General features: G+C 33.9%; 1 protein-coding gene across 2 annotated transcripts in view; it reads left to right on the top strand.

Annotated features, from left to right (window-relative positions):
- Positions 1–15,704, top strand: part of su(f) (cleavage stimulation factor subunit su(f)) — a 377,057-nt gene that overhangs the window by 87,954 nt on the left and 273,399 nt on the right. For both annotated transcript variants that reach the window (XM_090396725.1, XM_090396726.1), the window contains exon 5: positions 2,612–2,709. In XM_090396725.1, the coding sequence (XP_090252851.1) occupies positions 2,612–2,709 (98 nt within the window). The remainder of the gene's footprint in view (positions 1–2,611; positions 2,710–15,704) is intronic.

Below are 15,704 nucleotides of genomic sequence, written 5' to 3'. Positions count from 1 at the left end.
TGATATGTCATTCAGGTGGGTCATTGTTTAATAGCAATGGATTATGCTGTATGGTTGGAATACTGTGCACTCATGCTGCATAGTATTCATGTGCACTGGCCAATGTCTATGAAGATCCATCCTTCCTCCATAATGTCTGGTTCTCAGTGTGACCACTTAGATCAAAGTGTACTTCCATCTAAGTGGTCATGTAAACAGATGAACCTACAGGTTTCTCAAAACCTGAATTTGTCCAAGAGAAACCTCTTCACAGCGAGAAGGTAGCTGCATGGTATGCAGTAACCTTAATCATTGGGATCAAGGATTTATTAATAACATCAGAAGAATTATCTTTCTAATGTGGGAGTTATCTTTGGGTTGCAGAGCCAGTTTCTTTTCATGCTCACACTTAGCTTTTCAGGCAATATTTGTTAATCTTCTGGCCTGTGCCTTTATAACTTTCATAACTGATGTCATCCTTAGTAAGTAAGAGAGTCTTGTTTACTAAAATTGCAAATCCATTTTGCTCCTACCATAATTATTCTTCAAATTCTAGGACACATTTCTGTATAGCACCATTGATATATATTTTTTAATACCTCTCATGGATTACCTATATCCTTCCCATCTAGCAATCTGATTCTATGAAACCAAACCTAGTAATTCTGCTCATTTGGTCATAATTTCTTGCCTTATAATTCAGCATGCAGCCTTTTCTGCATCAAAACACCTTTCAACTTTTACGTTCCTACATTCCATCATGCAATTTTTCTTTGTGCATCTTTACAGACCTTATATTACACTATATAGTCATTGAAATATTACCAAAGATGCATCATTTGCATAGATTTATTAAGTTTACTGTAAGCACTGAGAAGTGTGGAATGCTTCCATCCACATCTAGTGCTCTCTCATATTCCAACATCTGTTACGTCACACAAAAAGGCTCCATCTGGATATCTGCCTTTGTTCAGTTCTAAGTGATATTGGAATCTAGAGAAATAAGGCTACAGATACTGCAGCTAACTCACATTATCCTCTATGTGTTTTATGCCTGTTCCTCACACTGATTACAGGCAGATTATCAGACAAGAACTTACCTCAGTGTCAAACCCGAAAAAGAGATTAATGACCTACTATACCAGAGATGAGCCTGAAATCAAACCATGGTAGTCCATTTTGTGCAAGGATTGTAGAGAGAGAGATTTTTTCTCTGCTTTGCATATATCATACCTATATAGCACATTCCTTCCTATTGTGGGGGGTAATGATGATTCCCTTGTATGAGTTGTGGATCCATATTTAATTGTTTATCACCTTTTTAACGAACTGCCTTCATTTTGCTAAATAGTGCAGTCATCATTTCTCCACATTTTAGTGATGTATGAGCCTTATATATGAGACAATTTTATCAAAATTAGGAAATTTATCTTGTGTTTTTAAGTTTTTACAAAAATCTAATCTGTGTGTATATATATATATATGTACAGATTAGTGAGTTAATGATGTGAGCGATTAGAAACATTTATTAACCAAAACTATTGAATACAACAATACGAAATTTGCATTAGCTGAAATAGTAACTGAAAGTTTTTGTATCTGATTTATAAAAGTTCAATGTGCACACCACATGTTGCATAACACATGTCAAAATGATATGCGACTTCTTGCCATGCAGAAACCAATATCTGACAATCAAACATTTCTAAAGCTCTGCATATGCGCTCCTTCAGATCAACAGTTTTGTGGCAAAAGTGACACATAAACTGTCCTTTATGTACCCCAGAAGGGGAAAAAAAATCTATGAGCATAAGATCTGGTGACCATGCAGGCCAGGCTGTATGACCCATCTGCCAGGAAGTTGGATGCTCAAAAGGGACATGACTTCATGATGGAAGTGTGGCAGTGCTCCGCTGAAAGATAGTAAGTAATCTTGCATAATCTGAAACTCTTTGAGTTCTCTTTCAATTACTGCATGTTGCATTTTCCTATCGTTAATAATTTCTTCATAAAAATAGGCAGAAATCGCTTGCACCATTTTGATTAACCCTGTGTGTGTGTATTAATGTTTTAAATCAATATACTTATATCAATTTACACTTTATCTTAGGAAATCCTTTTTTTTTATTATGTATACAAAAATTTCACACGCACGAACACACACACACACACATAATGTTCTTTATTTCATTTTAACCTAGAATTTAGTGCATTGTAACCCAGTAAAAATTTAAACAGCAACATCTTATCAGCCTAAATTTGAATTTCTAAAGCCTGATGTATTAGTTTATTTATAATTGAGTAATTTGTCCTTCAATACCTACATTTCTTGGTTATTTGTATTGTCGAAGATAGTATTTAATATTTAGACTACTTATTGTAATTCTATTTCCCAGTGTTTTTCACATTGTTTGTATTTGATATGAAATTTGTTCATATAATATTTTAAATCATTTTTATTTTAACAAGATAAAAAAAAAGTATTGAATCCTCGTTGCATCAATAAGCCAAGAATTTAATTTTTTTTTCTTTTGTTGTTGTTAGGAACATAGTTTTATTTTACTCTTTTTCTTTAATTTAATGAACTATGCTGATTAAATATCAGATATGTGACTGTGTAGTGTTGTATTAGTTATTTCAGCGCTGCCTAATGAAGGTATTGAATATTGATTTATGGAGATGCTACCTCAATTATGTAAAGGAGACCAAAGGAAGTTTACCATCCTATAGGTAAAAATATATATAATATTCAAGTCATAACATTTTGAACTAAATAAATATATTTACCTGACTGAACTGTTTTCTCTGTGTGTGTGTGTGTGTGTGTGTGTGTGTGTGTGTGTGTGTGTGTGTGTGTGTGTGTGTGTGTGTGTGTGTGTGTGTGTGTGTTCCCCATCCCCAAGGGGGGGGGGGCAATGATTCTAAAATTTTCTTCCATTGATTGTATACTATTTCTACTTGTTTAGTTATATGCATTATAATCAGCACAGTGAATCTGAAATTCCACAAATGAATAGTGGTATTCAAAGAGTGCCAAGTTATTAATCTCATTAATATCTATAAAAAAATATGATATGTAAAAATCAGTCTCATATAATTATATCATGGGAATTATCAGATAGATTAAGCTGAAAAGCTGGCTAATTGAGAGAGAAAGAGAGAGATTCAGATTGTTGTTAAAATGTTTAATGTCTAAACCTGGAATTGGTGTGGCTTATCAGCATGGTAAAATTTTTTTGTCTCCACTTATTGCAGCTTGATGACAAATTTGTTTCATTATAAATATTATAATGCAACAAATAATAAGTATAGGATGTTGTTTTCAGGCAATAAGGATCAAGGAAAAGGAGTAGCGATAGTATTCATTACCAAACATGAAGATAAGTTCTTGATTGGAAGGCAGTTTCAGGTAAAGTTATGTGAGCAAACTTCAAAATGGGGACATGAACAATGAAATTTATTTGTGCCTATGGTCTCACAGAAGGTACTTCCAAGGAAGAAGTGGAGGAATTTTTTTGAGTCATTAGAATAGGCAGTTGACATAAAGAAAACAGAAAAAAGTGGTCCTTGTTGGATATATGAATAGCAAAGTAGGAAATGAATCTCACCAAGCATATAAATACATTTTGGGAAAATTTGGAGAAAAGGACAAAGCTAATAATAATGGTAAGTATTTACTGGACTTCTGCTCAGGACATGGACTAGTCATTACTAACGCTGTTTCAATATAAAAATGTGCACAAGTTCATGTGGAGAGAAGACACAAGAAATGAGAAAAGTCTCATCGACTGTGTCATTATTGGTGGTTATATCTTCATGCTGGTTCAAGATACTAGAGTGTACAGGGGATTTGAAATTGAAAACGACCATTACTTACTGCTAAGCAGGATTAAATTAGTTATCACATTGAAAAGAACAGTATGTAAGAAAGTTTTAAAAAGAATTAAAGTTGAACAGCTTTTACAAGTAAATTGTAGACTCAACAAACATTATTGAAGAAGAAATTAAAGAAATTGAAAACAAGAACCAAACCTTGGAGTCTCAGTTGTAAATTCTGAAGAAGACACTGATTGATTCAGCTAGGGAGGTAGTGGTGAAGTTGTCTGTAAGGATAGAAAAATAAGAACACCAAGGTGGACACAAGAAGTTGGAAAAGTCCTGGAAAAGAAGAAAGCATACCAAAAGTTCTTAGCAAATAAGTCAGCAGATGCCCTAAAAGAAAACAGAGAAAAATGTAAGAGAGCTAAGCTGTGCGTAAAAGTAGCTAAACAAAAGTCATGGGAAAACTACGGTAAGAATAATGAAAACAAATATTAGTTAAGTGGCAAAATGTTCTGGATGCTATTGAAGAAGCCTTAGAAATGGAAGAAAGAGTACTTTAAAAGGAATCAAAGATGCTGAAGGTGACATGAAAACTGAAGATAAAGATATCCTAGATATCTGGAGTAATTACTTTGAAGGACAGTTAAATGCAGTGACAGAACCATACTAGAAAATTTTCAAGAGGAATGCAAAGAACATGATGAATGAGAAAATGATGGTACAACATGACAAAATTTAATGCTGGCTAGGGCGTCGCTCTGTTAAACAAGGCCCACATTGTTTTCACCAGGGAACCAGGGCGAATAGCGAAAAATCAGCTACTGCAACAAATCTGAAAACACACCTCAAGTCAACATCACCAGAGTTAAAAATCGGTACTATCAACATAAGAAGCCTGAATAGCAAAGAAATGGAGCTAGCTGAGGAATTAGATAAGTATCAGATCGACATAATAAGGATGATTGAAACAAAAAAGAAAAACAAAAACTGGTGCGATCTTTCTGAGCAATAAATATATAATGTTATATTCAGGCAATAACAATCAAGAAAAGAAGGAGTAGCCATAGTATTTAACACTAAATACGATGCTAATCTTCTTGAATGGCAGGGAGTCTCAAGTAGACTGATGTGGGCAAATATCAGAATGGGGAACTGGACAATGAGACTTATTTGGCCTATGGTCCCACAGAAGGTTCTACTAAGGTAGAAGTGGAGGAATTTTTTGAGGCTTTAGAGAAAGCAACTGATACAATGAAAAAGGAAAAGTTGGTTCTTGTTGGGGATCTAAATAGTACAGTAGGAAATGATTGTCAGACATACAAAAATATTTTGGGAAAATTTGGAGAAAAGAGCAAAGCTAATAATGGCAAATACCTGTTGGATTTCTGCTCAGGACATGGACTGGTTATTACTAACACCTTGTTCCAACATAAAAATGTATACAAATTCACATGGAGAGAAGAGACAAGGAATAAGAAAAGTCTCATTGACTATGTTATTGTTGATAGTGATGTTTTCTCCCTGGCGCAGGACACCAGAGTGTACAGAGGATTTGAAACTGGAAATGATCCCTATTTAGTCTTGAGCAGGATAAAATTGAATTTCATATTGAAAAGAATAACTTGTAAGAAAGTTTTAAAGTGAATAAAAGTTGAGCAGCTCTCAGATGTTAACTGTAGACTAAAATACACAGAGATTATTGAAGAAAAAATGAAAGAGTTTGAGAACAGGAACCAAACCTTGGAGGTGGTATGGTCACTTAAACAGAATGGGCGAGGAAAGATTAGCAAAACAAGTGTTTTGCTAATCTTTCCTCTGCCATCCTCTAGGTTGGTAGGAAAACGATCCAGAGGAAGACCAAGATATAGGTGGATTGATTCGGTACAAAGTGCCTTAGATGATAGAAATATAAGATCTGATAATGTTGGAGTCTTGACAAGTAATAACAGACTGATTTGGAAGAAAATTGTAGATAGGAAGTAGTAATTATGTAAATTTTTCATGTAGTACTATTATATCCTGTACAACCCTTGAGGGTACGTGGCAGGAATTTGATGATGATGAATGCAAAGATAAGTACATATCAATACTTGAGGTAGATAAGGCTATCAAGAACTTGAAATGTGGAAAGGCAGCTTGAGTAGATGATATTTGACCCAAAATGCTTATGTATGCAGGTATAAAAGTTTAGCAGTGGCTACAATGCATAATTCTAGACTAAAGTCTATGTGGATTGATTCAGTCAGAGGTGCCTTAGAAGCAAGAAATGTTAGATATAACACTAGTGGAGGGCTCACAATTAATAGATTGATTTGAAGGAAAATGGTTGATAGGAGATTAATAATAATGTAAACTTAATCTTGTAGTGCTGTCAGAGTATCCTGAACACCCCGTTTGCAGGTACATATCAGGAAATTGATGATTATTTCCAACTTCATTATTTTTGTGTTGTACTTGACATTGGATGTACATTAGGGGATTATGCAAGCTTTTTTTTTATTTTTTATTTTTTGTTGTTTGTTGATTACATTTTGGATCATTTTACCTGAAAATATCTTTTACTTTTTTATGTAACTGTTTTTGAAGATGAAATATCTAATACAAAAAAAGAAAAAGAAAAAATAATTGATCAATAAGTGGTTCAGATTATGTCAGAAACTTGTTCGTGTTCTTAAAAGAAAAAAAGTGGCTGATAGATTTTGAACCTAGTATACATATCCATAATATTAATTTATTTACTGTGCATCATTAGTGAATAAGAGTTTATATGACTTAAAAACATATATACCCATCGTAAGATTACCTAAGTTATTTGTGTATATCTTGGTATTAAAGAAATTCAATCTGTCCAATGGGAGGAATAAATTGGCTCACAGATGCTGCTCTGGTGACGGAGTGCATAGCATCACATCTTTGTTCTTAACATGCTGGATTCAGATCTTACTTTGACATGAAGGTAAAAAACCTTAAGATACTAAATGAATTTTGTTTAGTGTATGACTTCACCACCTTGTTTATTGAAATAGCATGAAAAGTGGGAATTCTAGATCATAGTTCTTTGATGATAACTTTTGGTCCATCCAAGATTCTAATGTACTATAGATTTGCAATGATTCTTTTGTGGAATCAACAAAGATGATTGGGTAAAATGCTTTCTGTAGGAGATGTGTTAATATTATTGTGTAGTTAATGATTACTTGCTCTGGATCATTTAATCATCTGCTTATTGTTATTTTGCAATTAACAAAGTTGTTACAGTATGCTTATTTAATGGCAAATAGCTTTATTTTCATAGTTTGAACCAGTGTACTATTAATAATTGATGCCCAACATGCTTTTGTTTATATGGTGTTTTATCATAAGCATTTTATTTACTTTAAAAAAAGTCAAAAGAGAAAGTGACTAAGATACTGATAGAGACATCCAAGTTCTTGAATGATTATTCTTGGTACATATTTATCGAGCAATTTCTAATCATCCTCCCCTTAACATGTTAGGTTCTGTAGTCTGTCATGGCCAAGTTACTAGAGTTTTTCAGAAACCTAATTCATGTTATGATGAGAAAGTTAATCCTGTTTGCTTAGTTGACTGGATCATTTGCATGATTCTCTGGCTGTTTTGCCTGTCTTGCAGGATGACAAACTAGTTTCATGCCACTTTCCCTCCATATAAGAAATGCCCATTCAGATGGACGAAAAACCCTATAAAAGTTCATGTTGTAGACGAGATTTCAACCTAGGTCTTTTCAGCTCAATTTAGGGCATCATTGCTATCAACTTGGCTGCAGCAGCAATTAGGTATATCAAGTAATTTTTTCAAGAATGTTCAAGACCTGAAAGGTTACTCAGCAATATGCTGGCTCGGATAAAATGTGTGTTTGTGTGTGTGTGGGGGGGGGGGAGAAATGATGAACTACCCTGTAAAAATTTCACCTGGAACACTTTGTGGGCAATGCTTACAAAGTCACCTAGGGTCAGAAACGACTGAAGGGAAAACCACCACTGTGTGTGTGTGTGTGTATATGTATACACACACACACGCATCTCTATTTGCTTAAGAAGAGGATTGTGTCTGGTTATCTCCAAGAAAATGCAATGCTAACATGTGCAGAATACCTATGAAACACTCCGGTACCGTAAGTCTACTCCTTTCCTCTGGTTGCTTGTTCTTTCTTACATCACTTCTCCATGCTTCAGAAGAGAAGAAGCTACCATCAAAGAAATAAATAAAATCAAAAATAACATGTACCGTCCTATACATCAAGAAATATCTCCATCTGCAGCTCACCACCCAACCCCCCAGATCTCCCATCTTGCATGTGGAAATATCAGATGATGGTCTGGTGGAAAAGACTATGGAACAAACTAAAACAAGTACCTGATTACAGATCCAACTATCAAACAGGATTTTTATGATCAGGTATTTTATGTGAACCAGGCAGCCTTGCATTTTTCATGTAGAATGAGAGCTCTGATCACTCCAGGTTTTTGATAGAATTTTCAGACACAAAATGTCATGGAAACATTTCCTATAATATAATGTCATCACAAAGATACTGTATGATTACCACTTCATCCTTGTTGTAAGCCATTATCATTGTTAACTTAACTTTTGATTATTCGATTGTTAACAATTTTTTGGATGAGGAGAGATTTGATGTTTTTGCTCTTGAGCACTGACATTTCAGTTTTCATTTGTGAACTGTTTGCTAGTCTTCTGTCAGTTGGTGTGCGACTTATTGTCAGCAACTTTTCTGTACTTTAAAAAATTTTGGTCAGAATTCAAAAAGCATGCAGTTGTGATGTTTGCTTTGTTTCTCCTTTCATCACCTTTTGTACCCACTTCTTCAACAAGCTGAGGATGATGATAACCACTGATATATTATCTATAACTATAGGTGGTCTGCAGCGTCTTGAATTGTGTTTAATTTTTGTCCAACCTTCATTGAAATGAGATACCTACCACGATACCTCTGCTATCGTGGTGGGGATGATGATACCATAATACCTCTGCAATCCACTTTGCTGTCTACACAAACTTCATGTAAAGTGTTGTGGATCTTAGTTGGGATTTTTCATGTAAAGTTTCAGTTTAAATGTATGGCTTCTGTCATTGCATGATATTTGAGTCAGATTCTTCCTCCATTCCGAAGTCTTATCAGAAACAGAAAATGAGCACATGAAGGTGGAAACTACCACATCAAATTGCTAGCCATACATACATGATATGCAGAACTTTTGAAATAACCCTTATACATAAAGTGCCTCAAAGACTGCTAATAGTGGTCTGACTTAACATACATGGATTAACATTGTTTTCTGTTAAAGGTACTTCAACTGGTTGATATCATTCTATCATAAATTTTCTAGAAATGGATTTATGATTGCATGGTCATTTGCAAAATGCTTTAAAAAGTGCATTCATGTTATCAACTTACTACTCCACTTTGTGTGTGTGTGTGTGTGTGTGCGTGTAACAAAAAAGTATTCATACATGAAAAATTTTTCAAACATTAGCTGATATGCCTATTGAAATGAGTATGGGATATGGGAAAGCTTTATTACTTGATCCTGTCCCTACCTTTGGCATTGATTATCTGTTTTAAATGCATTTATTAATAAATTGGTATTTATCTCTTTTCCTTCACTAATTTTTCTAGATTCATATTTGTGGCCTAGAAAAGTATGTTGAAGTTTAGTGAAGTAAACATATCTAAACATAATTAACTAACTCAATTTATTTAGGTAGTTATTACTGAAAATATGAGATTTTTAGTAATGACTGAAAATGATTACCAAAAATCATTTTGAGATCTTCAGCAAGATTCCATCACCTCAACCATAGCGGTGCCAGTTAGGACTGTAGCCATTTACACTCAATCTGTGTTTGCCTTCCTGTGCATATTTGGTATATTTCTTTGTGTCCATGAAGGCACTTTGGTGAACAAGGCAAAGTATTGGCTTAATAGTATTGGATTTTGCATCCAATTAAGCCAAAGTATTGGCTTAATTGGATGCAAAATCCAATTAGCTTAATATATTTAGCTAATTGGATTTTGCATCCAATTAGCTAAATATATTTAGCTAATTGGATGCAAAATCAGAGATGCTAGGACTATACAGGGAAGAGAGTGGACACGTGCACTCGCCTTTGAGCATTATCTTTACACTTGCATTTTCTCCATTAAAATCAACATGAATTATAATTTAAATTTAATTTAATATAATGCTGTGTCATTTCATTATCTAACTAAATTTAATTTTATTTTAAATCACTTATTTTAAATGTGGATCTTAATTAAATTATCTTTTATTGTAACCACCCACTAGGTGGCATCTGGCAAGGGCTCAGCTTTGTAAATAGGATTAACATTCTTAGTTGTAGCTTTGCTTTGTGATTATGCTGATGCACTGATGATGACCAGTTAGTTTTTGGTTGAAGTACTTGCAGTAATAAAATTACTATATTCTTGTGAATACGTGTGTATAATAAATTAATATTTTCATGTTCCTAGTTTTTGTAGAACATGAAAAATATCAACTGCATCCCCAATTTCAATGCTTAATTTATTACAGTAGTTACTCAACTCAGTTCAGAAATCCCAAAGACTTGTACTGGATTTACGAATATAATACTTTATAAAGTAAAAAGCTGAGATTAACATTTTCACTTTTGAAATGAAGCTTAATGCTGTTTCCTTCATGTGATCCATATAGATGATGATTAAAAGTGTAGATAATGCGCATGCTTATCTATATCTTTTTACATTAAATCCTGTTCATTGCTTAGTAATGTCATGTTTACTCCATATAATTGAACAGCTTTTTTGTTTTACAAAACTTCACTACCTATCTTGTTATATTCCAGTGATTTCTCAACTGTTTTCTTAAGTTGGAAATATAATCCTGATTAACTCTCACTTGATCTGAACTCAGCTTGATTTTTCTCAAGTTTTTCTTACACAATATTCTTAGCATCTTCTCAAGTATGCTTGCATAATTCTTACTTGGAACAGTCATAGTGAAATTCCTCTGTTATTCTCATATTTAGTTTTATTTCTCTTCTTTATAAATAATTATTAAAGAGAGCTCTGCTTCAGTCAGTTTCTATGTTTCTTCTTTATCATTTCCCTTTACGGCATCATTCCTCCATGTTCAAGCTTCTTTTTTTTTTTTTTTTTACTAGTTTTCAAAATATTTTTTCCATCTTCCTTGTATTCTGTTTGCTTACCAAAGTTGTTTCATGACATTTGTTTAGCTATTTTCACATACTTAGCTTTCTTACATTTTTCTCAGTATTGTCTTGTGACACATCTTGCTTGCTTGGAAATTTCAATATGTTTTATTTTCCAGGACTCTCTCCTTAAATTCTTTAGTATATATGATATTTGTATTTTTCTATCCTCACAAACTACTTCACTCCATGCCTTACTGGCTGAATCAATGTTTTCTTCAGTCTACCACTACATTTCCAAGGTTGAGGGTCGTTGTTTTCAACCCTTTTCATTTTCATACATACTAATTATATTATGCACGTGTACATGCATTTGTTGATATGCATTTACATTCATAATTGCATCCCCATTTTAATAATGTATGTATGTACATTACATTAATGTAATGTAATGTAATGTATGTACATTACAGTGAAAATTTAGATAAAATTATTTCTTTTTACAACTTCTATCTATAATGATTATTATTTATGTTGCTTATATGCACCTATTTTTCAGTCCATGTTTACATTGCTGTATTTACAGTAAATGAAATGTTTTCATTTTTATAACCTTGCTTCTGGATGAGGTATGACATTACAGCACACAGCTTTGAAGCTTGTGTTAAACTTATCTGAGGATGACATTGATTTATTGGTTCTTTTGTTGTGTTGTCAAGAATTCAGATTGACGGTAGCATGGAAAACATATTTGCACATACCTGATACTTCTGTGATGTGTCACTGAATAGAAAGCCTGAACCTGTATATTACATTACATTGCATTAAGTGTATTGGGTATATAAATTGTGTTTCTCTTTCATAATATACCCTTGTAGTTCACTAAATGTTTGCTTTCAAATCTTCTGTTTTCAGTTGTCTGGAATACAGTTGCCAGCCAGGTTGGCCGAGTGGTTAGCATATCTGCTCTCCAGCCAAAAGGCTGCGGGTTTGAATCCGACTGTGGGCATGGATGTTTGTGTCTGTGAAAATACTAGTGGTGGTAGTGCATTAGCATTGCTAATGTTGGTATGAATGGTATGGCAAAAAAAAGATCAAGATATGTGTGCATTGATTCACTTAAAAGCCTTAGATGTAGTATTGTCTAATATTGGAGTCTTGAAAATTAGACTAGCTATCATACAAGGAAAATTGCTAATAAGAAGTTGTTAATATCTGAACTTAATCATGTAGTGTTATAGTATCATGTACATACCTCTTCAGGGTAAATGTCAAGAATTTGATCATGATATTACATTGGGTCATTCAAAGGCAAGAGTTGGATAACTGGGAGGAGATTTCCACATAGCATTTTAAAAATCTGGATTACTGATCTGCAATTTGCAATGTCTAATCCTCACCTTCACATAGTACTTTCCATCCACTGAATACAAAATGAGGATAAACTATCAGTTTGGGACTTAGCGAACCAAATTATATTCTGTATTGGCTTAAACCAGAAATAAACATGATGGTACAAGATGACGTTTCATGCTGACTTGGGTGTTGCCCTGTTAAACAAGGCCTCTTTTTTTTTTTTTTTTTTTTTTTTTTTTTTTTTTTTGTCAGGGGAATCAGATGAACAACGAAAAGTCCGATGTTGGGACAAACTCAGTGGAATTGAAGATAGTGTTATGTCGTTGTTTCTCTCTACTTTCTTAACTTATATACTTCTTTAACCTCTTATCTTTTCTTGTGTGTAGCCTAACTAGATTCTACCTAGGAATATTTCTTTTTTAGATACTGGTAGATTTGTATTTATACTGTGCCAGCCAGTATCCTATAACAGGAATTTATTCAAGTTCAGGGAAATATTCCTAGATTCATTGGCATACACTCTAACACACACTTAAATAGATATCGGTACTTTGCAGTCGTGACCAATGATCTATTCTTAAACATATATATACTAACATTTCTCCCGCTGTGGTTCTAATTTTATAAGTGGTAATTTGATATCTCGAATTCAGGCATATGCAATAAAACATGTTTATTGGAACTAAATGACAATTACAACTAAATTGAATCAAAATACTAAAACTTCTAAATCTCATCCTAAGATAGTTAAACAATTCTAAAGTTATCAAATTCACTTGGATAGATCAAAGTATTAATCATACAAAACAATGGAAAGCAATGACAATATCACACTAAATTAAGATTCTTTCATACATGCTATTCATAAAGTAGATATTACACAACTTGTTGCTATCTCAGTTAAGGTTATCTACTAAACAAAATACACTTATGTCTTCAGTCACATACAATTAGATTTGTTCCTGACAATTCCTTGTCCAACAGAATTTGCTGTCTCAAAATGCGAAATCTTATCAATGTTCTCTAAGGATTGTTCACATTACTTCATCAAACACAAATTTCTATCTTTTATCACTTCCGTAACAAATAACAAAGAGCTCTACATTACTCAGTTCTTTCCGAAGGTCTATTAACTACCACATGTTGTTCTGGTCATCCTTCAATCGGCTATCTCGGCACCTGGCTTTTAGCTACGTCGTCCTTTCTACTGTTCCCAGACTCGGACTAATTCTGCCGCGACTGAGGGCTATCTCCGCCTCCTTTCCAATGGGACATTCAGCGACTGGCATGATTCTGCATAAGCTGATGATTTGCATACGGCTCCACGTGGAATCTTCTTCAGTATAATCATGAAAACAGCCCACTGTCTGACATCATAGAACCCTGCCTCATCCTTTCTCTGACCACTGGTCAAGAATCCTCGAGATGAAATTCAGAACAAAAAAAGTCCTTGCAATATGGCGTGCATTGCCTTATATTCTGTGTTCTAGCACCCTCTTTTTGCTGTATTCCTTTTCGCACGACTCTTAGTTTTAATGCCCTTAAGATGATCCTTATTCTCCCTGTTGCTATTAGGTGCTGTCTTCGAGGAAAGCACGCATATGTTATTTTCCGTGTATGCTGTAGCCTCCGGCGTTATGACCGATACGTGCGTTTCAGATGCAACCTTTGCACTGTTACTCATTACTGTCTGGCGATTTATATTATTTTAGATAGCTTAATAGGACACAAATTTAAGCCAATATTTCCTTTACATATAATCACTAATTTGACATAATTCTCTAGTTTAGTTTTCCGTTTTGACTACAAATATTTCTAATACATTACACATATTAATGCACATTCTCATATACAACAAACAAGGTCTTTATTACTTTCTGCTGATGTGCAGGTATTATCTCAAATTAGTTAAAATTTTCATGTTAGATTCTGAATGAACAACTTCTTAGAAAATCCTCCATTTAGGATCTAATAATAGGCACCATCAACATGAGTATATCAATGGAAAAGAGATCAAACTAGTAGAGGACCTAGATAGGTATCACATAGAGTTACTGGATAATTGGAGTTACTGAGACAAAGAAGACACGTGAGGTCTTGCTAAGTAACAAATATAGGATACTATTTTCATGAAATAATGATCAAATGAAGGAGTAGTGATAGCATTCAGCACCAAACACAAAGATAAGCATTTTGATTGGAAGGCAGTTTCTAGTAGAGTTATGTGGGCAAATTTAAAATGGACTTAGACAATGCAACTTATTAATGCCTGTGATGCAGTTCTCCTAAGGAAGAAATGAGTGAATTTTTTAGTCATTGGAGAAGGCAGCTGGCATAAAAAAAAAAAAATAAAGCTAGTCCTTGTTGGGGATAATAGCAGGTAGGAAATGAATCCCAGGCATAGTGATGTATTTTGGAAAAATTTGGAGAAAAGGGCGAAGCTAATAATTAAGTGCCTGCTAGATTTCTGTTTGGGATATGGACTAGTCATTACTAACACCATGTTCCATCATAGAGATGGAACATGGTGTTCCATCTTTATGATAGAACAGAACTTATCACCGCCTAGTTTTAAGAAGGATAAAAATGATATCACATGAAAGAACAGTATGTTAGAAAGTTTTAAAAAAGAATTAAAGTTGAACAGCAGTTACAGGTAAACCAGACTGAGTTATACAAATGTTATTCAAGAAAAAAGGAGCGTTTGAAAACAAGAACTAAACCTCAAAGTCTCAGTGGCAAACTCTGAAGAAAATATTGATTAATTCAGTTGGAAAGGCATAATGGTGAAGTTATCTGCAAGGATGGGAACCTAAGAACTCCTTGGTGGGCAAGAGGTTAAAGAAGGAATCCTGGAAAAAAAAAAAGAAAGCATATCCAAGTTTTTAGCAAGTAAGAATAAGAAAATGTAAGAGAGCTGAGCTATGTGTAAAAGTAACTAATAAAAGTCAAGTCATGGAAAGACTGGTAAAAATAAATAGCATGAATATGGCAGAATGTTCTACAGGCTACTGAAAAAGGCTTAGAAAAATGGAGAAAAGAATACTGTAAAAGGAATCTGATGATGAAGGTGATATGAAAACCAAAACTAAAGATATTCTGACCAGTAGTGGCAAAACCATGGTAAAAAATATCTAAGCTGAACATAACCAGGAGTACATATCAATAATTGGGGATAGAAAAGCTGTCAACAACCTGAAATGTGGAAATGAAGTAATGATATTTGACCAAAAATGCTCAAATGTGAAGATATAAAAGCTTTATGGTGTCTCCCCTGCATAATTCAGAAGGTGTGATTCCAGATGATTGGAGTAGAGCTCCTTTAGCATCCATCTATAAAAGGGAAAATAAAATAATTAAGAATTACAGAGAAA

The sequence above is a fragment of the Typopeltis vanoorti genome, chromosome 8 (genome assembly GCF_054136105.1).
Source record: "Typopeltis vanoorti isolate ZY-2024b chromosome 8, IOZ_Tvanoo_1.0, whole genome shotgun sequence".
Taxonomy (NCBI): domain Eukaryota; kingdom Metazoa; phylum Arthropoda; class Arachnida; order Uropygi; family Thelyphonidae; genus Typopeltis; species Typopeltis vanoorti.
The sequence above is the reverse complement of the archived record's forward strand: the minus strand, read 5'-3'. Positions and strand labels throughout refer to the sequence as shown.